We start from the raw sequence: 23,162 nt of genomic DNA on the forward strand, positions 1-23,162 counted from the left end.
ACCAAAAAAACCCTCTTTGTAAGACAGGATTGAATATCGTTGGACTGAGCCCTTACCAAGCAACTGTGCCAGGCATTTGTGTCCATTTAATTCTTACAAGCCTGAGTGTAAGGTATTTTAATTTTATAGGTGAACAAATAGAAGCCGAGGGTGAAGGACCTACAGCTGTCACCTTCATTTCTTCGCAACACTGCCAACTGTCTCCTTGGATCTCCCAGACAGACAACTAGGGATATCTGGTTTCTCAGTGCCCCCTACAAACCTAGACTCATTTCAAGGCATTATGCAAATGAGAAGCTTTCCTTCTCTTCACCTCATCTCCTGATCTGCACAAAAAAGACTGTAGGACCCCCGTAGGTACCAATGTAGGCACCAATCCTCAGTTTACCACCTGCTTTCTATTTGCTTCCCTGCCATAACTTTCTAAAAGGGATGTGAGCCATGTTTAAAGTCACCTGGTCACTGCAGGGATCTTGTTCTACCCTCTACATCAGTGGTTGCCAACCTTTTTGGCACCAGGGACTGGTGTCGTGGAAGACAATTTTTCCACGGACTGGGGGGACGGGGGGAATGGTTTCAGGATAAAACTGCTCCACCTCAGATCATCAGGCATTAGATTCTCATGAGGAGTGCACAACCTAGACTGTAGCACGCACAGTTCACAATAGGGTTCGTCCTCCTATGAGAATCGCATGCCACTGCTGATCTAACAGGAGGCAGAGCTCAGGCGGTAATGGGAGCCAGGCGGAGCGGCTATAAATACAGCGCGCCGCTCACCTCCTGCTGTTCAGCCCGGTTCCTAACAGGCCATGGACAGTACTGGTCTGCAGCCCGGAAGGTGGGGAATCCTGCCCTACAGAGTTTCCAGCCTCAGAGATGAAGCATCCCCTCTGTAAGTCAGAAAGAAATTATTCAAGTAGCAGAATTAAAACAGGATCACAGAGAGGGAGGCTGAAGAATTTGACTTTCTGGGTTTACTCGTATGAGGAAAAACAACACATAGAGGCATCCACAGTATTTAATTTGTTTGGATAATAGTTACAGATAAACAGGTACACCCCATATACAATTACCAATACTTTTTATACAGTTCATATTTCAGTACATCAACACTATTTTATTTACACTCTATTTATGTACATTAACATCTTTCTAATGTCAGTGCATTGTCAACAAGTTTTATACAGTAATTTACAAGGTGAATGTAGTTAATAGTTAATTTAATAAATTTTCTGCTAGTTCATGAATTAAAAAAATTAATTACAACCAGTATAACAAACACAGATCAAACAACATTAGTAGATTGTGCTACCTGCTTAAATAAAACATCTGTAAAGAAATTATTTAAAATCTTCCACTTTTTAATGGGACATGTCCAGGTAGGAATGGACAGATTTTATATACTGAAAATCTTGAAACTATAAAGTATGCATTTTGTCTGACTTTATTACATTAGACAATTGAGGCCACTCCTACCTACTTGCAATTATATTTTCTCTGAAAGGATTTCACTTTAGGTAGCCATTTAAGATAACCTTTCCAAATGCTTTGAGAACTAGATATTAATAGTTACTGGCCTCAGATATCAGAACACAAATGCTTAGTTACATTGGTAATTACTACCTATGAGGAAGAAAAGGTAGTGGAATCTGACAATTAATGAGAATCAACTTGCAGGATCTAAATGAATAAACAAAGACCAAAAATAAGGTGAAACATTTCCTTCAAGTATATATTAAAAAACTACATGAAAAAAATGCTACCTGAAATAAATAATATTTATACTTTTGTTCCAGTCTTGAATAATTGGAGGAAAAAATGAAGTAAGCAAAGAAACATAACTTTCAATGACTACTGTAAAATTAAAAAAAAAAGACAAATATCAAAATAAAAAAAATACTGGACATGCAAACAAAGCAAAACTAAAGTTGACTTCCTAAAACCACCAATTTCATTAAATATACTTATGAACTCCTAATGTCTAGGATGTGTTTTGTTTGTAATTTATAGCCCTTAGAGCCATCAAATACACACAAGCAAGTTCATCTGCATGTGTTCTCTCTTTTTTAAAGTGCAAAGCAAACACGGAAAAGAACAACCACTAATTGTGAAACGCGATCTAGCTCCGATGCTGCTTACCTTCCCAGAAGCTCTTGTTGCAACATGTGCATGTGAAGATGGTGCAAATATTGGCAACTGCCCCCCTTCCCTCAGCATGGGCGGGGCCGGGGGTGCAGAATACATTTCTGAGGATACTTGAAGTATCCTAAATGTAAGATGCCTCTGCTGGGAGGGCCATGGTAGCTGGATTTCCCAGGATGCTTTTTCTTTCTACTGGGTCTTCTACTGGGTCTCTGAGTGGAAGGCACTTAGCTCTTAAGAGAGCCTCCCTTTTAGACTGACCACTATATGCCCCAGCTACCAATGACTGGTTGTGCCTCAAACATAAACACAACAACAAAAACAAAAAGCAAGAAAGACAAAGAAAGGGTAGCAAAACAGTTTTAAAAATAAATGGAAAAATCCTCGTCCATGCCATAAGAATCATTTGCACACCTTCATGATCTTGCTTTCTCCATCTTGTCAATATAATGGAATAAAACTTCAGGAAAAAGGAGGTAGCATATCATGTCGTCCCTAGACAACATTATAATTTTTTGTTTTTTACTTTGACTCCAAGGAAATCTTTAATATTTGTTATGATTATTGGTAAACTCTATACTCACTACATATTTGTTCATATCTGGACAAGCACAAATTGAATTCTTATTTGGTCCCAGGTGGCTGGTGCCAAACCTTTTGTTTACAGGCTAATGGTGGGATCTGCCTGAAAGTTCTCTATCGGAGAGCTTGTATGAGACTTCAAAATAAAATTATTACTACTCTTAAAGTTAACTATTTTAATTAGAATTTTTATTTTGTGCTTCAGGGTCACAGGATAAAATAACTACATTTAGCTTGCCTTTCAGTGACACTTTTGCCAAATGTCAGCTACAAGGAGTCATCTCCCTCACTACCAAGCTGTCTAGCAGCCAGAGTGGTAGCTTTACTGTAACACACAGTACTTTTTGTAATCAGACTCAAAGTCTTCATCCATACTGCTTGTGTCTGCCATCTTTTTGCCATCAATCTTTGGCAGAAATTGTGCATAGTCTATCCCCTGTTGCTCATAGAAAAGAATGTAGGCAGAGTCGGTGTCAATTTCATCAGGGTGAAGTTCCTGAAAGGGCAAGAAAAACCTTTAACAAAAAGCCATCACTATTATGGCTCTAAATCCTTGCCAGGAAAGGGAAGACCAACCCTCTGCAATTACTAAACCTGATGGCTTCCAATAAGCTCACTAGTTTGGCTGTCTCACACCTGCCCCTTTAAAATGAGCCCCATTATTTCCAATGTTTGCTTTGGGGAAAATATTTTGACCATAGACAAGCCAAAAAAGAATGACCTAAAATCCCATCAAATTCTATTTATTTATTTATTTTGAGACGGAGTCTTGCTCTGTCACCAGGCTGGTGTGTAGTGGCGTGATCTCAGCCCACTGCAACCTCTGCCTCCTGGGTTCAAGTGATTCTCCTGCCTCAGCCTCCCGAGTAGCTGGGACTACAGGCGCATGCCACCATGCCTGGCTAATTTTTTGTATTTTTAGTAGAGATAGGGTTTCACCATATTAGCCAGGATGGTCCCAGTCTCCTGACCTCATGATCCACCCACCTCAGCCTCCCAAAGTGCTGGGATTACAGGCATGAGCCACCACGCCCGGCCCAACCCCATCAAATTCTAACAGTCTAGAAGATAGGAGCTTTTTGCATTAACTAACTCCCCCCCTTTTTTTTTTTTTTTTGAGACAGAGTCTCTCTGTTGCCCAGGCTGGAGTGCAGTGGCGCAATCTTGGCTCACTGCAACCTCCACCTCCCAAGTTCAAGCCATTCTCCTGCCTCAGCCTCCCGAGTAGCTGGGATTACAGGCATGCACCAACACACCTGACTAATTTTTGTGTTTTCAGTAGAGATGGGGTTTCACTATGTTGGCCAGTCTGGTCTCCAACTCCTGACGTCAAGTGATCCACCTCCTCAGCCTGCCTCAGCCTCCCAAAGTGCTGGGATTACAGGCATGAGCCACTGCGCCCAGTCAACTAACTCTTCATTTTTCCTCACTACTCATGTTTTCATTCCCTACTCTGCATATCACTTTTGTTCCTTTAATACTGACAGCATCTATATATTGATTCTAACAGAAATATCTATTTCCTATTCAAGAGATAATCCATTATTTCAACAAATGTTCCCCAGTTCTGTTGATATTCTGTTTCTAACCTTCATTCAAAGTTTGAGAATGTTTACCTTACAGCTGCTGTCATTGTAACAGTACCACTTGCAGTTTGGGTTTTTGGCATAAGTGACGTAATGGCCCCCACCCAGAATTCCTGAATGGCACTGTAAGAGATAAGAGAGTGGAGGTATGTTAGTAGTAAACTGTACTATGGCCAGGGTATAGCGCTAGGATCTGAGTAGGAGAACACTGATCATGTAAACGATCAGTAGGTGAAAAAATATTTTAGAACTCTCTTTTTCTAAAACGAAAATAAGCAAAAAGCAAAATTCAAAAGTCATAAGCTCCAAGTCTTGTGTGGATAAACAATCATTTTATAATTGTAATTACTATATTATTATTATTATTGAGACAGGGACTTGCTCTATCACCCAGGCTGGGGTGCAGTCGAGTGATCACAACTGTCTAAAGACTTGACCTCCTGGGCTCAGGTGATCCTTCTGCCTCAGCCTTCCAAGTAGCTGGGACCACAGGCACATGCTACCATACGTAGCTCCATTCAAAAATTATTTGAAGAGATGGGGCCCAGGCTGGTCTCTAACTTCTGGGCTCAAGCTATCCTCCTGCCTCAGCCTTCTAAAGTGCTAGGATTACAGGTGTGAGCCACCACACCTGGACAGGCCAAGATTTCTATGTTAACTTTGTCTATCACTAAGCTCAATGCTAGGAAATAAGCAGGACCTGAAAAAATACTTGCTGATGAATACATGAAGACAACTGAACAAAACACAGACCACTCTCTGAAAACCATATAATAAACCACTTACCGAAATTGCATATAGATTATAAATAGGCTTAATACGAGTGTCTTCTCTTTGGTCATCAGTGCTGTCTTCTTCACTGTGGTTTCCAAGCTGACCATTGCTGTAGCCATTGCCACATGCTTCATGCTCATAAAGGAATCCATTGGCCAAAGCTACCTCGTGGTCCTGAGGAGTGACCAACTCTGGCTGGCTGCCCCCCAGCATATGCCCTCGGCTCAAGGCGTCAGCCAGCTCACAGATCTGCCCAGCCCCATTATCTCTGCTGGCATCCAAGTTCTCCTTACTACTTGACAGTTTATTTTTGCTGCCAATCTGGGGCAGCCGGAGCCTCCCTTTGCTCCTCCCCAAAGTCCGTGGGCTGCTACTAGGGCTGCTGTTTTTGCTGGAGGGACAGCTGGCTCCACTTTTTCTTGATGAAGAAGGAGAACCTATGAACAGGACAGAAGAAAAGATTCACAAATCCAAATGCCACAAGGTAAGCCGGCCCCAAATGCTAACTCTGAGGTCACAACTGGACACACAAAGGCAAAGACAGGGGAGTCGTGACTGGCTGCTCTTCAGTTCCTATTATGTAGCCAGTAAGTTACATTTTTGTCTTCTTCAATGCCAAGTCCCTATAAGCAACAATGTCCTGAAAATGTAAAGTACATTATAGGGACTCAGAAAATAGCAGAAAGATGATTTATGTCAGATTCAGCTGAAAAAAATCTAACTATTAGAGTAAGGAGTTTTCCAAACACAGATTCCTCTCCTTTGTAAAATTAGACAAAAAATGTGACTACCATGTACTGAGTACCTCCTATTGTTAGGCATGGTACTGGGAATTTCCTGCTGTCCATTGTTACCTCTATGTCTCACAAAAATCCTGTAAGGCTTTAAACTTTTTGGTCATAGCCTCTTACCCAATTCTCTTTTATACCTTTAAAAATTACTGAGAACCCTTAGAATTTTATGTGAATTTTATCTATCAATATTTCCCATATCAGAAATTAAAACAGGAATGAGAAAGTACAATACATTAGCACAGAATTCACTGTCAAAGTGACAATATTATTCCATATCATCTTGTCTCTCACACCATTGTACACTTGTGAGGGAATGAAAGTGAAAAGGTACATATTGTTTTAGTATTTTTATGAAAATAGTTTTGGGCCAGGTGCAGTGGCTCACACCTGTCATCCCAGCACTTTAGGAGGCCAAAGGAGGAGGATCCCTTGGGCGCAGGAGTTCGAGCCCAGCCTGGGAAACATGTAGAGCCCCATCTCTACAAAAAAGTACAAAAATTAGCCAGGTGCAGTGGTGTGTGCCTGTAGTCCCAGCTACTCAGGAGGCTGAGGTGGGAGGATCGATTGACCCCAGGAGTTCGAGGCTGCAGTGATCTGTGATCTGTGTTGCACCACTGCCCTCCAGCCTGGGTGACAGAGTGAGACCCTGTCTCAAAAAAATAAAAAATAAAAAAATAAAAATAAAGAGTTTTGATCCTCCAGACCCCTTGAAAGATGGGGAAACTCAGAACTTTTGCTATAAGGGGACAAGACAGCAGCTATCATTCCTGTTTACCATATATCAGGCACTGTGTGAAGTGCTTTACTCTCCATGTGTCAAACTCTCAACTCTGTAAACCTGGTATTATCTCCATTTTACAGATGAGAAAATAGATTCGGGGAGGCTGAATCTCTTGCTAAAAGTTACACAGCTCAAATACAGATAGGTCTGATTCCAGATAGGTTCCTTTCACCAACCAACCTGATGTTCTGAAACAAAACACAGAGAAACATATGTAGCCTACAGGAGTCCCAAGAAAGCACCTGCATAAGGCCCCCAGGCCTCACCTTTCGGGCTGCTGATGATGTTAGCGCTGAGTGAGGATGGGCTTTTGCTCAGGAGCACGTCCTCTTCCCCAGCCGAACTCTGCGCATCCACTTTCTTCACCTCTCTTGCCAGAACCCGGGGCTCGGAAAGCTCATCCCCCTGGGGTGTGAGTGGTTTACGCCGACAGAGAGCCGGGTCTCTTGGTACCAAAAAAGCACTTGGATCAAAACTTTCCCGAGGAAATTTGACAATTTTCTGTGATTTTATCCACCGACCATTTACAAATTGAAATCGCTTAAGATGAATAATCTGGAGAAGTAAAGGTAGAAAACATCTGCATTAAAGGGTTCTGAAGATACAAAATTTACATGGAAAAAACAAGTCAAATACATGTGAATGTTTGAGAATATATAACAGAACATTTACTCTTCATAATTTTTTAAAGACTTCAAAAATATGGTTTCATAAAGGCCTCCACACAGGCCCCAGTGCACTGGTATGCTTGTGCACACACACTCAGCAGTGTGCCACAGCCATATGACAGCGCAGTGGGTGTTGCCTCTGGGCTCAGTTGCTCTTCTAGAGTCCACAAAGGGCCAGCCGAAGCTTCCTCTCTCCACAGAGCCAGAAGTTGACCCTCTCCTGAAGTTCAAATTCACCATGTTTTACCCCTTGTGGCAGTTCTCACATCGCACTGAATTGCAGTTACTGTGTACCTGACTGATCTCTTCTTCTAGGTTATAAGCTCTTTAGGAAAAGGAACTACTAAATATTTGTAGAAAGATTCATCTCTGTACTCAACATAAAAACCTTGTACAGAAAGTGTTTTAAACACTGCTGCAGGAAGGGTCGTATTCTCAGAAATAACAAAACCTCATGTTTGTTCATGTCTTCTTTCTTTCATGCTAAATTCCTGCTCTCTCAGAGGTAGGACTGTAACATACCAGGATGGGTGGAAGCCTCCAGAGATCCAGCTTCTTTGTTGCTAAGCAGTGGGTCTTACACTTGGAACAGTAGTACATCTCATTTTCCCCTAGCTCTTCCTCACTGGTGAAAGCACGGAGACAGCTGTCCAGGTTGATGGGCTCGGCTTGTGCTCGCCGACTCTGCTCCACACTCTCATGCTCATCGACAACCTGCAGGTAGAGGGAACAGGAGGAAAGGGGTGTGTGGGAAGGCATTTAAAGTGGTGATCTAGCTATGCATTAACCTCTCCGTCACTTACCCTTATTTTACTCTATATAAGGAAAAAGAAAATACAACTGGCTGGGTATGGTGGCTCATGCCTGTAATCCCAGCACTTTAGGAGGCCAAGGTGGGGGAATTGCTTGAATCCAGGAGTCCGAAACCAGCCTGGCCAACAGAGTGAGACCCTGTCTCTGTAAAAGAAAAATCTAAAAATTAGCCGGGCGTTGTGGCACATGTCTGTAGTCCCAGATACTCAGCAGGACTGCTTGAGCCTGGGAGGTAGAGGTTGCAGTAAGCTGTGATTATACCACTGCACTCCAGCCCAGATGACAGAGAGAGACCCTGTCTCAAAAATAAGGGAAAAGAAAACACAACCCAAACTAGAGTCTAAGCAAATACAGCACGTACACATTTATTCACAAATGTTACATCAGTAACATTCTGGATAAAATTTACATTTATATGACCATAGCTTTTCTTGAAAAATTTTTGAATGCTTCAAAATGACAAAAACAAAAATAACTGCATTTATTTAACAGCTTTGGAATCCTATAAGGGATTACATGTGAGCTGGCCCTCAAGCCAGGAGTGCTGATAGAAAGCCATTTATTTTTAATCAGAAAGCCAGAGCATTATTAGTGTGCTGCAGACTTTACAGAGGCTAGGAGAAATAACATGAAACGCAGAAGCCAGATCTGGATGAGATAAGGGCACAGAAAAGCTCACCATGAGAAGACAACACAGCAGAGCCTGAAACCCCACAGGGTACAACTCATTTGCATCTGATCCCATATAAGAGTTATCAGAATACCAAGTCTATAATTATCTGTCTCCTCCCTCATGGGGCCTTTTTATCTGAGATGGCAACAAAAGGAAGAGCAAGCTCAAGAGTGTGCTGCTTTTGTTGAGAAGGCCCCTAATACCCACCCAAACCTTTGGGGTCCTGTTAATCAGCATGTTAGGCTGTGGAGCAAGAAGGAGTTAAGTATAAGAAAGGAGAGAGAGCAAAGAGTGGGTGGGGTGCAGGGATGTATGTTGGGGGTGGTGTGGAATGAAGAAGAAGGAGAGAAGGAAGGATCTAGAGTGCAACAGAAAAAAAAGAATTTTTCCCTCTCCATTCCTGGCTGCTACCTGACAAACAATCAAGAACCACAGAGCTGGGATCCTTCTGTTTGTCCCTCTAATGTATGGGAAGGTGGGTGAAGCATCAGGGTTATAGATGCTACCAATAGACTCACACAGTATATATTTGTGTCCCAAAGCAGAGCCCGGACTACAAGGCCCACACTGACTGCCTCTCGGTGGCAAAGGTCACATATGTCCATCACCCACCCTATTTATTGCTCCTCCCTTCCAGAGGTGAACAGGTTCTCCTGAGGGAACTTCCTCCATGAATTTCCCTTCCTGAAACTCATGATGGGAACATTAGGCTGCCTGGAATACAAATTGGCACAGCTCAAGACATTCAGTTTAGAACGGGTTTTCAGGTGAGACTTTTTCCCTACATGAGAGGATGGTTGAGTCACGAGGCTGTCAAATGCTGCTATAAACTAGCAAGGTTGGGTTTGATCATGCAGCTAAGGTTCTAGCACTGCATAACTAACCAGGCTAAAGAGCTCATTTAAAAAGGGGAACTTAGAGGAAAATTCCTTTTTTAGAAAAGGAAATCTGGTTTGGACTTGGGTTATAGACTTCTTTTTTGAGTACAAATTCTGTAGTAACAAGATATTAACTGTCATCATCTTTTGAACTGGTCACTCAAGGAAAAAACTGACGTGCTTCAAAAGGAAACACGTTGTATCATAGTTGTTGGAATGAGTAGAAAAAGGGGTGTATCATATATGATAGTGTTTCTTTTCTCATAGCCAATTAAATACTATCTCTATTACCTCTACCAGGAATACTTCATAGCCAACCACAAATTAGAGTAAGCTAGTAAAGAATGTTGATTTTATTGACTATATTTTCTGTGGAACACAGGCTATAGTGCTAGATGAAGACAGGGAGGAAAGAAGGCTGATAAAAAACATATTTATGGACTGCACTGACAATAATTTCTATTTATCAGTAAAATTTCCCAAAGTGATAAAGATTCCCTTTACCTCTTGGGATCTACGCTTAGATCCTCTACTCTATTTAACTTATTAAACAGTCTATAAATTACTTATAGGCATCCTCTTCTTTTTCAAAGTTGCTTTAAAGTTCATCTTTAACACAAAACATGGGAAATGAAGTAATAGTTTATATATATTTGTAAGACTATTAAAAAAGGAGAGAGGCCTAATAATTTGTCTAGTTTAATTTTCTTTCTTTCTTTCTTCCTGTTTTTTGCTTTTTTGAGACAGGGTCTTGCTCTATTACAACCCAGGCTGGAGTGCAGTGGCGAGATCACAGCTCACTGCAGCCTTGATCTCTTGGGCTCAAGCAATCCTCCAACCTCAGCATCCCAAGCAGCTGGGACTTCAGGTGCACACCACCACACCTGGCTAAACTGTGCATTTTTTTGTAAAGACAGGGTGACGTCATATTGCCCAGGCTGGCATCTAGTTTAATTTTCTACTGAGAAATCTGAGGTCCAAACGGGAGAAATGTAAAGGATAAGAGTGATTGCCCCTCTATTTTTTTTCTGATTACCAGGTATAATATTCATGTGGAAATTTTGGAAAGCAGAGAAAAATGTAAAAAGGCAGGGAATCCTTTTATATTCTTAATACAAAGGCAACCACTGTCAAAATATTGGCAGATTTTCTTCTGTCCTTTTTCCTAAATAGTATTTTTTTTCAATATTGAAGGTATTATTTCCAGTATATGCAACTTTATGTCTTGTTTTTAAAAAAACTTTCACGGCCGGGCGCGGTGGCTCAAGCCTGTAATCCCAGCACTTTGGGAGGCCGAGATGGGCGGATCACGAGGTCAGGAGATCGAGACCATCCTGGCTAACACGGTGAAACCCCGTCTCTATTAAGAAATACAAAAAAAACTAGCCGGGTGAGGTGGCGGGCGCCTGTAGTCCCAGCTACTTGGGAGGCTGAGGCCGGAGAATGGCGTGAACCCGGGAGGCGGAGCTTGCAGTGAGCTGAGATCCGGCCACTGCACTCCAGCCTGGGTGACAGAGCGAGACTCCGTCTCAAAAAAAAAAAAAAAACAACAAAAAAAAAACTTTCACATATCATAAGCATGTTCCCGTAAATGTTAGCAAAAACTCCTGGTAATCATTTTCAACAACTGCATTATATTTTATCCAATGAACACACCATGCTTTATTTAACCATTCCTCTAATGTGAGAAAAATGTAAGTTGTTAATAAGTTTTACTCTCCTAAAAAATGCTATGATGATATTTGACTGCAAATTATGGAGTAATTACAGAGTATTCTCCCCTCAGATAAATTCCTAAAAGGGAAATCACTGGAACAAAAAATATAAAGCATATGGGCAATAATCCCAATTTGAACCAAGGTATCTGTTTTGTCTATGTGACTTTCTAAGCACATACAGAAACCCTACACGTAGGGGAGCCCAGATTAGTCATATGGCCCCACTCCCTAGCAAGGCATCAATAGCCCTTCGTTTCCATGGTATCCTAAGTGCATCACTGAAAGTGGAAGTAGGGTAACATTTAACAGGTCACGTAGGCCGTTTCCTATAAGCAGGATGTCCTAAAGAGCTTTTCAGATTGCACACTGGACTTGTTAAAAAGGGGAAGAGATTCATAGAGCCAAACAATTTATCATCATTGACAGTAATGTCTTGTCAGAATAATGCCCTGTCAGATTTTGTGCTGACAAAGATTTATGAATCTATCAACTGGTAAAATTTTCCCTCCTTGCTAGTGAGCATGATCTAGAACATTAGTTTCTTTTCAGCTTTCTTTAAGTTTAGCCTAATGATCTTTCATTTGACAAGCACCCACAAATTATACTTATTTCTGGCTAGAAAGGGCTCCCAGGAGCCTTGGTGTGTGGGGCATATTTTGGGATCTAAATAGGAAACTAAGTCTAGAATTGGTAGTTTCCCCAGTCCTCCATAGCATAACAAGACAGAAAAGTCAGTTACTGTTACTAACTTATCCAAAGGGAATGCTTTAAAAAATAGTAAAGGAAATTTCCAACTATCAAGAGTCATAAAAATGCAAAACCACTACAATTCCTCATGTGACTTAAGAAACTCCTTTGACTCTGTTGCTTTTACCTATCAGATTCTTAATGTCTTTACCCTTCAAATAATATTTGGTTGATTAAAACTGCCTGAGGCAAACATTTTTAGGTACGGAGTTAAAACTATTTCTGAAGGAACATTTTCAAAATTTAAAAATTGCTCTGTTCAGAGAGCAACAATAAAAGAATGTGAAGTGTGAACAGTGGCCATTGAGATGTGCTCTTAGGTACCCAAAATTGAAACATTTCAGTCCTTTCTCTAACTTTTCTGATCACTATGTCTATTAAAGGTAGCAGTTATAGCCCTGGGACACATTTGAACTAAGTAACTGTGGTTACCAAATGCTGCAACTTCAGTAATATTTAACAGAGAGATGCTTATTGATATGTCATGGCCAGACAGTTTTGTTTCAAGGTTCACTTATTAATATTTTTGAAATTTAATGCCTGCTATAGTTGGATACAGTTTGTCTCCACCAAAATGCATGTTGAAATTGGATCCCCGATGTGGCCTTGTTAGCTGGGGCCTAGTAGGAGGTGTTTGGGTCATGGGGGTGAAACTCTCATAAATACTTGGGGCCATTCTTGCAGTAGTGAGTTTCCAAGACAGCAGGCTGTTAGAAAGCGAGGATCTTCCTCCTGTTTGGTCCTCCCTCTTGCCTGTGTCTGTTCTCCTTTGATTCTCTCTGCCATGTTATGATGCAGCACAGAAGCCTTTGCCAGAAGCCAGGACCACATCCTTGAACTTCCCAGGCTGCCGAACAGTAAGCTAAATAAACCTCTCTTCTTTGTAAGTTACCAGCCTCACGTCCTCTGTTACAGCAACACAAAATGGACAAAGACAATGCCCCAATACAATGAACTCCAGAAGCTGGAAAATGAAAAAACCCAAGCAAACATGTCAATATATTAGGTGCCACAGAGGATCCCAATGAAGGTTTTTCTGGTTGTTTTTAAATTGTCTAAAACAGAAATGGCATAAGAGTTAAACTGGGGAAAATTTCCCATATAAAAACCACCATTTTATGGTGGCCCTAAATACTTACCCTTTCCTGGGATGTTTGATAGCGAAGGTGAAGGGCTGTGGGGTCCCAATCCACAGCAATATAGGCATTTCCAATGAAAGCTCTGTCTTCCCCACAATCAATTTTACAGCCTCGGCAAAATCTAAAAAGTGGGAAAAGATCCACAGAGGAAGAAATAATTATGAAGGAATCTAAATTTTCTTCATAAAAAATATTCTCCCTTCCTACTTTTCTGCTTTCCTCTTGGGCCTCACAATTGGTCATGAGTTTCTAACTTCAGACTCTGATAAATGTAAGGATACTTATTAATAATTATTAGCATTTCAGGAAATCATGCTTTTCACTGTTCAAGTCTTTATTTTTACAAAGTACTTGATAACCATCTGTTAATCACAGGAAGATGTGAACTTTATGGCAAATAAATGACATGGGAATTGGCTGTTTGAGATGCTACAGCACTCAAGAAATTCCAAATTCAGTTATTTAATGCTCTGAGGTAGGACAATTTATCTGGTATAACACCTAGCTCCTTGTTTGTAAAATGGCAGATTAAATAAATGCATATAAAAGTTTACAAAGGCCAGGCATGGTGGCTCACACCTGTAATCCCAGCACTTTGGGAGGCCGAGGCAGATGGATCACCTGAGGTCAGGAGTTCGAGACCAGCCTGACCAACATGGTGAAACCCTGTCTCTACTAAAACTACAAAAATTAGCCAGGCATGGTGGTGGGCACCTATAATCCCAGCTACTCAGGAGGCTGAGGCAGGAGAACTGCTTGAACCTGAGAGGCGGAGGTTACAGTGAGTCGAGGTCGCACCACTGCACTTCCAGCCTGGGTGATAGAGTGAGATTCTGTTTATTAAAAAAAAAAAAAAAGTTTCTAGAGTTGCAGGGGTGGGGTGGGAGATGGGGTAGGGGAGGATGATATAATATTAAGTCATGGTTCCAATGCCTACTTTATTATTATTATTATTTTTTTCTTGAGATGGAGCCTCGCTCTGTCACCTGAACAGGCGTGCAGTGGCATGATCTCGGCTCACTGCAAGCTCTGCCTCTCGGGTCCTCCTGCCTAAGCCTTCCGAGTAGCTGGGACTACAGGCGCCCACCACCACGCCCGGCTAATTTTTTGTATTTTTAGTAGAGACGGGGTTTCACCGTGTTAGCCAGGATGGTCTCCATCTCCTGACCTCATGATCTGCCTGCCTCGGCCTCCTAAAGTGCTGCGATTACAGGTGTGAGCCACCATGCCCAGCTAATGCCTAGTTTAGACTCAGTTTGCTAAGTCTGTTGCAGTTCTCTAAAGGTGGACTTTAGTATCATTAGGCATTTTCACTGCTGTAACAGCAATGACCAATCAATCACCATAACTCTTTAAAAACCAAGAACAGATTTCCAGCAAGGTCTAGTAAAGACTGTTCTACTGTGCTCAGAACTGGCAAACTTATTTATATCTAAGGAGAGGCTTGGCGTGGTGGCTCACACCTATAATCCCAGCACTTTGGGAGGCCAAGGTGAGTGGATCACCTGAGGTCAGGAGTTCAAGACCAGCCTAACATGGCAAAACCCCATTTCTACTACAAATACAAAAATTAGCTGGGTACAGTGGTGCACGCCTGTAGTCCCAGTTACTCGGGAGGCTGAGGCAGGAGAATTGCTTGAACCCAGGAGGCAGAGGTTGCAGTGAGCTGAGATTGAGTCACTGCACCCCAGCCTGGGCGACAGAGTGAGACTCTATCTCAAACAAAAAAACAAAAAAACAAACAAAAAAAAAAAAAAGGAGAGGAGAAGTTACAGAGTAATAAATGTTTATCACAAGTTATGAATTTGGTATGGACTATAGAGTTTATAAAATCAGCTAAGTCTCAAAAGCAAAACTTATCTATTGACCTCAAAAGGAAGTGAAAAACTTTTTTGAGACGGAGTTCCGCTCTTGTTGCCCAGGCTGGAGTGCAGTGGCGGGACCCTGGCTCACTTCAACCTCCGCCTCCTGGGTTCAAGTGACTCTCCTGCCTCAGCCTCCCAAGTAGCTGGGATTACAGGCATGCACCACCACGCCCCGCTAATTCTGTATTTTTAGTAGAGACGGGGTTTTACCATGTTAGGCTGGTCTCAAACTCCTGACTCAGGTGATCCACCCACCTTGGCTTCTCAAAGCCACGTGCCCAGCCACAATTCTTAAGTTTTTCATTGTTCACTAATTACTTCTCAAAACTGGAAAGCTTATGAAAATTTTATAGTATCTAAAGCTGAAATTCTACTAAAATAATTCTTTTGCAGGTCACTTTACCTATACCATGGGCACCAAGCACAGGTGTTCCCATCTTTCTGCACAACTCGTAGAGTGAATGGATATTGATAGCCCATACTATCATCACTGAAACAGAAGAGAACAAAAAGAGTGTAAGAAGCATTTTGGGTTCGAGGTCCAACTCCTTTTCATCTTCTCTTGAAGTAATCCTAGGAAGGGGCATTGGCCACAGCAGTATGCTCATGCTGACAGCTCAATGTTACTTACCCTAATCCATTAGCCGCAGCCCTGTACCAAATACACTCTGGCTTCCCATCCTGTATCCGGGCTTACAGAAGGGTAGACATACAACTGCCAGATGTCTCTAAGGGAGTCCATGTGGCCCACGAAAATTTTATAAGATAAGCTAATCATGAAATCAAATACCAATTATCCTTCAGCCTTAATTCTATCAGAGGATTTAATTCACATTAAACTAAAATAATTAGATCTTTCCATGACAAGACCACTGACACATTGCAGAAAGCTGTATATTTAGAAGTCTTCTTTAATCAGAATCGCTGATGTGGTACATGCTAAGTACCGCCTTAACTACTCAGAGTTATAAGCTTTTTGGAGTAACTTCTTTTAACTGTCAATGATTATGTCAAGATGGCCCCGTGAATTTTCCAACTTTTAAAAAAATTTACTCATCCTTGCCCTAACAAGGAGCAATGCAATAATTTATACATGTTATTGAAACATAAGTTGTACACCTTAGATGTATATACAATTCCTACTTGTCACTTATAGTTCAATAAAGCTGGAGGTAGGGGAGAAGGAAGCAACGCAAGGAATATAACATAAGAGTGGCATACTTTACAGCTCATCTGGCAACTGATAGTGGTTAATACATGGGCTACTGAAGGTAATGAAACCATGATAAAGAGTCACTGTAAGGGCAAAAGTGAGAATCACATCTGACACAGGAGTTCTCATCTTTCTGCATAACTCGTCCAGTGAATGACCATTGATAGCCATATCCAAATCTAGTACCATATCCAAATCAGGCCAGCAATAAGTGAGGAATCAAAAGAAAGGTAACGGGATAAAACAATCAGGTAGCACTCTCATAGAAAGCTGAGCAGCACTTCTCTTCTGAAAATTTCTTTTACCTTTTTGCTCTAATTGAATGAAGCCTGGCTTTCTTGAGAATCCTGCTTCCCCTGCAGACTTTTTCCATGTTTTTTTGAGACAGAGTATCACTCTGTCACCCAGGCTGCAGTGCAATGGCGTGATTATGGCTCACGGTAGCCTCCACCTTTCTGGGCTCAGGTGATCCTCCCACCTCAGCCTCCCAAGTAGCTAGGATTACAGGCACGCACCACCATACCAGGCTAATTTTTACATTTTTTTGTAAAGACAGCATTTTGCCATGTTGTCCAGGCTGGCCTTGAACTCCTGGGCTCAAGTGATCCTCCGCCTCAGCTTCCTGAAGTGATGGGATTGCAGGTGTGAGTCACCACACCCTACCCCCTGCACTTTTTATTCTCATACAATCCAGAACCTGGAGGTAAAATAGATTTCTTCCTTACTCCTGTCCCACTTGTACATGATTTCTTCTTCCTTCCTTTTCTAAAACATTCCAGCTTCTTTGTAGCTTGTGCTACTGAATTATGCCACCTGCTATTCCTCCTTGGAAGGTAGATCCTTTCTTTACTCACTAAAGACTGCAGCGCCCAGTTCACTGTACTTTTTCTCCACCACTTCTCCTGTTATTATTCTTGGTGACATCAACATCAATGCAATTAATACAACAGTAACTTCTCTCTTCCAACAATAACTTCCTCCACCCCATATGTAAACCCTCTCTAAATGTCATATTCTAGACTTTGTGAATACAAACTCTTCTACCTCCAATATATCAATTCCAAGTATCCTACTTTGCAACCACCACCTCCTATCTTTTTGGGTCACTTACTTATTCAAACATCCCTATTTTAATATTTTAATGATTCTTTTACCCAAGAGAAACCTCCAATCGCTGCCCTGAAATCCTTATTTTCCTCTTTATCCACTGTCCCTGAAAATAGTCACTCTTCTACATAGACCATGAATTCCAGGATTTTGTTCATTTAATCTAAAATTTCAAATTCATTGACATAAACACTCAATAAGTCAAGAACTATACAATGAAAACTCATGTATTCATTACCCAACTATAATAATCATCAACTCCAGGTCACTCTTATTTCATCCATAACTTTACCAAGTACCACTAGAATCAGGTGAGAGCTACCATGCCTGGCTATCTTTTTTAATGTCCGAAGGACCATTCTCTCTTTAACCCATTCCAATCTCTACTCCTTTATCTATACTAAAATAGCTTTCACAAAGATCACCAAAGACCATTTTATCAAATCCAGCAGGCAATTCCCAGTCCTCTGTAGCATTTGAAACGACTATCACTCCTTTCTTGAAATACTTTCTTCACTTAACTCCTGGTTTTCTTCTTACATTACGGGCTGCTCCTTCTCAATCTCTCTCTCTCTCTCTTTTTTCTTTTCTTTTTTTTTTTTGACAGAATCTTGCTCTGTCGGCCAGGCTGGAATCAGGGGTGCGATCTCAGCTCACTGCGACCTCCACCTCTAGGGTTGAAGCGATTCTCATGCCTCAGCCACCCAAGTAGCTGGGATTACAGGCACGTACCACCATGCCCGGCTAATTTTTGCATTTGTAGTAGAGACGGGGTTTTGCCATGTTGGGCAGGTTGGTCTTGAACTCCTGGCCTCAAGTGATCCTCCGACTTTGGCCTCCCAAAGTGCTGGGATTACAGGTATGAGCCGCTGCACCCAGCCTCAATCTCTTTTGACGCTTCTTTTTCCCTTTTTAATCTCTAAATGTCGGAATGCATTATGAACTCAGTTCAGAGTTCATGTAAAGATCATGGGAATCTTCTCTATTTAACTCTCACCCTCTAAATGTTAATCATCTGGTCTCAGGGCTTTAAATATCACCTATTTGTTGATGACATCTGTATTTATATCACCAGCAAAGGACATTCAAGTGAATTTCCCACTTGAATATATAATAGACTTCTTGCATCTAACTTGATTCTTGTCATTTCTTGCCCAAACATGCTCCTTCTCCAGTTTTCCTTTTTCCATCAAATTGTATCACAATTCACAAACAATTGCTCAGGGTAAAAAGCCAGCCTGGGCTGGGTGCAATGGCTCACGCCTGTAATCCCACCACTTTGGGAGGCTGAGGTGGGATCATGAGGTCAGGAGATCGAGACCATCCTGGCCAACACGATGAAATCCTGTCTCTACTAAAAATACAAAAATTAGCCAGGCGTGGTGGCATGCACCTGTACTCCCAGCTACTTGGGAGGCTGAGGCAGAAGAATTGCTTGAACCTGGAAGGCAGAGGTGCAGTGAGCCAAGGTTGTGCCACTGCACTCCAGCCTGGCGACATAGCAAGACTCCAGCTCAAAAAAAAACAAAAACAAAAACAACAACAACAACAAAAAAGGCAGCCTGGATTCCTCTTTCTCTATGCTCCACATCCAATTGATTAGCAAGTCCTAGGAAAAGCCCTAGTCTAGAAGCCCTTTAATTCAATTACTTCCTTCAAATTTAATCTTGTCCAACTTTCATCTTTACTAAACGCAACATTCATCAACTGAACTGCTTATCTATTATTTGCAGTTTCCCTTTAGGATTTACTTAAATCTTAAATACTTCAAATAATTATTTATTTAAATAACTTATTTTGGCCGGGTGCGATGGTTCATGCCTGTAATCCCAGCACTTTGGGAGGCTGAGGCAGGCAGGTCACTTGAGGTCAGGAGTTTGAGACCAGCCTGGCCAACATGGTGAAACTCTGTCTCTACTAAAAATACAAAAATTAGGCCGGGCGTGGTGGCTCATGCCTGTAATCCCAGCACTTTGGGATGCCAAGACGGGTGGATCATGAGGTCAGGAGATCGAGACCATCCTGGCTAACACGGTGAAACCCTGTCTCTACTAAAAATACAAAAAAAAAAAAAGAAAAAAATTAGCCAGGCATGGTGGCAGGTGCCTGTAGTCCCAGCTACTTGGGAGGCTGAGGCAGGAGAATGAACCTAGGAGGTGGAGCTTGCAGTGAGCCGAGATCGCGCTGCGCCACTGCACTCCAGCCTGGGCAACAGAGCAAGACTCCATCTCAAAAAAAAAAAAAAAAATTAGCTAGGTGTGGTGGCGGGCACCTGTAATCCCAGCTACTCAGGAGGATGAGGCAGGAGAATCGCTTGAACCCAGGAGGTGGAGGCTGCATTGAGCTGAGATTGCGCCACTACACTCCAGCCTGGGTAACAGAGCGAGACTCGGTCTCAAAGAAATACAAAATAAAAATAAATAAATAATGTATTTAAGTAAAGATTTATTTAAATCTTTAAATTTAAATCTGGCCAGGTGTGGTGGCTCACACCTGTAATACCAGCACTTTGGGAGGCCGAGGTAGGTGGATCACTTGAGGCCAGGAGTTTGAGATAAGCCTGGCCAACATGGTGAAACCCTGTCTCTACTAAAAATACAAAAATTAGCTGGGTGTGGTTGTGAGCACCTATAATCCTAGCTACTCAGGTGTCTGAGGCATGAGAATCACTTGAACCTGGAGGTGGAGTTTGCAGTGAGCCAAAATTGCACCACTGCACTCCAGCCTGGATGACAAATTAAGAATGTGCCTCAAAAAAAAAAAAAAAAAAAAAAAAAAAAAGATTTATCCTAAGCCGTACCCTAATCATCAGAAGACTCCATATCATAACAAATAAGTAAAGAACTTTTTTTTAGTTCCCATAAAACAGAACTCTTATTTGTACCATGATGGCAAGAAAATGATCTACAGGCCCACTGTGGCGGCTCACACCTATAATCTCAGCACTTTGGGAGGCTGAGGTGGGCAGATCACCTGAGCTTGGGAGTTTGAGACTAGCCTAACCAACATGGAGAAACCCCATCTCTATGAAAAATACAAAATTAGCCAGGCATGGTGGTGCATGCCTATAATCCCAGCTACTCGGGAGGCTGAGGCAGGAGAATCATTTGAACCCGGGAGGTGGAGGTTGCAGCGAGCCACGATGGTGCCATTGCACTCCAGCCTGGGCAACGAGAGCGAAATTCTGTCGTAAAAAAAAAAAAAAAAAAAAAAAGAAAAAGAAAAAGAAAATGATCTATAATTTGATTGAGATAAAAATAAGACATCATCGCAATCCCAAAAATTATTCAAAGTAAATGCACTTACTAATCAAAGAGAACAGTGGTAGGAAAAAGGGAAAGAAAACAGAAAATGTTTATTATTTTTATCTAGATTTGTGAAATTACTTCATGTTAAAATGACATGGTATGGGAAAAAGAAAAAAGAATGACATGGTATGGAAATAATCCAACAGAATTATTTTTTGGATCATGAGACTTTTCAGAGTTTATGTATGCAATCAATCTCATTCTGAATTTCAGAGGACTGAGATTATACAAATTTCCTGGTGAATTCATATTCTCTACTTTTGCAACACAGAAGACAAGGATATTACTTGAAGCATTAGCAGGATGAATCGAGGCAAAAGATTAGAGAATGGAAAGATTATTAGACACTAGAATGTTTGGCAAAAGGAAGCTGTATAGTCTCTCCTACTCCAAATAACAAACCAAATGGTTGAATTGTATGCTCTCTGAGTGGTTCTTCCAAGAGTGATTAACTTGACATAGGCTGGGTCCTATCAGTCACACAGAATTCATATAAATTATTTTTCTAGAGTTTTGAAACCACAGGTTTAGATGGATCCCCTGAACTTACCAATCCTGGGCATGATTACTAGCTTCCTGAGGTGGGAGTGGGCTCGCTAACCGGGACACTTGAATCCAAACTGCATCATATAGGTCTTTCTTCCGGGTATGCACAGTACATGGAACAATCAGTGGCATTCCAAAGAGGCTGGGGCGATTCTTCTGAGATGACAGGAAATACAGTTCTGTCCTCATCTATATGTACAAACAAGAGAATAGAGAGTTGAGAAGACAGGCCTTTGATTCCTCCCTTTAGTTCTAACCCTGCCAATAACAGGTATTATCACCATTTCAAATTAGTCACTATCACATTCTTCTCTATATTTATAAAGCCATCTTTATTGACACAAAGAGAACGGTGACAGTGGAGTCATTAAAAGGGCTGAGGTATTGCCAGTTTTAAAGTTGTTGCCTGTTCTATGAAACTTGGGTTTCAGCAATTAATATATTCAAACCACAGTTTTCTTTGATAAACATTTCTCACATACAGTGAATCAAATGTAAAAACTAGTAATAGCTTCATAGCTAAAGGCTTTTAAACAATTAAGACTCTTTCTTTCTCCAGAAAATATGCCAGTAAGCTGGGTGTGGTGGCTCATGCCTGTAATCCCAGCACTTTGGGGGGCTGAGGCAAGAGGATCCCTTGAGCCCAAGAGTTTGAGATCAGCCTGGGCAATGTAGGGAGACCATATCTCTATAAAGAAATAAGTACAATTAGTGGGGCATGGTGGCATGTGTCTGTAGTCCCAGCTATACAGGAGGCTGAGGTGGGAGGATTGCTTGAGTCTGGCAAGTTGAGGGTACAGTGAGCTGTGATCGTACCACTGCACTCTACCCTGGAAGGTAGAGCGAGACCCTGTCTCGAAAAAGACAAAGAAATGAAAAGATGCCAGTGGAAAAAAAAAAGACTCTCTCAACTATAGTTTTCTAGGGATAAGCTGTGGATAGTGGTTGTTGGAGTAGCAATTCCCAAAGTTTTGGAGATTTGTAAAACCTAGTAATTCTGTTTTGTAACAAGCTTATCCACCTTCCTAAAAGCAGTTAAGTGATTTTAATCTTTTTTTTTGTTTTTTAAATACATGATAGGATAAAAGTAAGGTAAAAATTTTAAAAATTTGCTTTGATTATGTTAAAGAGATTTTTTTTTTTTTTTTTTTTTTTGAGATGGAGTCTCACTCTGTCGCCCAGGCTGGAGTGCAGTGGTGCAATCTCAGCTCACTGCAAGCTCTGCCTCCCGGGTTCACACCATTCTCCTGTCTCAGCCTCCCGAGTAGCTGGGACTATAGGTGGCTGCCACCACGCCTGGCTAACTTTTGTGTTTTAGTAGAGATGGGGTTTCACCGTGTTAGCCAGGATGGTCTCGATCTCCTGACCTCGTGATCTGCCTGCCTTGGCCTCCCAAAGTGCTGGGATTACAGGTGTGAGCCACTGCGTTAAAGAGATTTTAATGATATTCCTTAATATAGAGATACTGCACAGAATTATCCCGGAAATGGCTGTTTAATAAACATTTAGTATAATGGAATGGTTGGTGAGAGTTCAAGGTTATTCAAAGCTGCTGAACCTTTGAACATGTAATTTCCTAAGAAGTTTGGTATTTATTGAGTAGTTAGAAAAGCTAAATCAACAACTTATCAACTCACTAGGGGTTAAGTTAGCTAGTTTCTAAGTAAAAAGACCCTTCTTTATTCAGATTATTAAGCATTTTATTTTGCCATTTTCATTTAAGCTTAAATATGTAATTTTAAGACCCTATTTCATATGTTACTATTATTATAAGACCCAGAGAAATCCAGACAGAGTTCAGTTCAAATATTTTATAAAATTTTAAAAT

General features: G+C 41.4%; 1 protein-coding gene across 7 annotated transcripts in view; it reads right to left on the reverse strand.

Annotated features, from left to right (window-relative positions):
* Window positions 1-1,002: 1,002 nt before the first annotated feature.
* USP32 (ubiquitin specific peptidase 32) overlaps window positions 1,003-23,162 on the reverse strand; it is a 221,374-nt gene continuing 199,214 nt past the window's right edge. For all 7 annotated transcript variants that reach the window (XM_074019070.1, XM_005583903.3, XM_045375124.2 and 4 more), the window contains 8 exons: window positions 21,339-21,523; window positions 15,564-15,650; window positions 13,296-13,416; window positions 7,850-8,041; window positions 6,926-7,214; window positions 5,097-5,521; window positions 4,341-4,433; window positions 1,003-3,220 (listed from right to left, as the gene is read on the reverse strand). In XM_074019070.1, coding sequence (XP_073875171.1) covers window positions 3,047-3,220; window positions 4,341-4,433; window positions 5,097-5,521; window positions 6,926-7,214; window positions 7,850-8,041; window positions 13,296-13,416; window positions 15,564-15,650; window positions 21,339-21,523 — 1,566 coding nt within the window. In that variant the 3' untranslated portion in view covers window positions 1,003-3,046. The remainder of the gene's footprint in view (window positions 3,221-4,340; window positions 4,434-5,096; window positions 5,522-6,925; window positions 7,215-7,849; window positions 8,042-13,295; window positions 13,417-15,563; window positions 15,651-21,338; window positions 21,524-23,162) is intronic.

Source organism: Macaca fascicularis, chromosome 16 (genome assembly GCF_037993035.2).
Source record: "Macaca fascicularis isolate 582-1 chromosome 16, T2T-MFA8v1.1".
Taxonomy (NCBI): domain Eukaryota; kingdom Metazoa; phylum Chordata; class Mammalia; order Primates; family Cercopithecidae; genus Macaca; species Macaca fascicularis.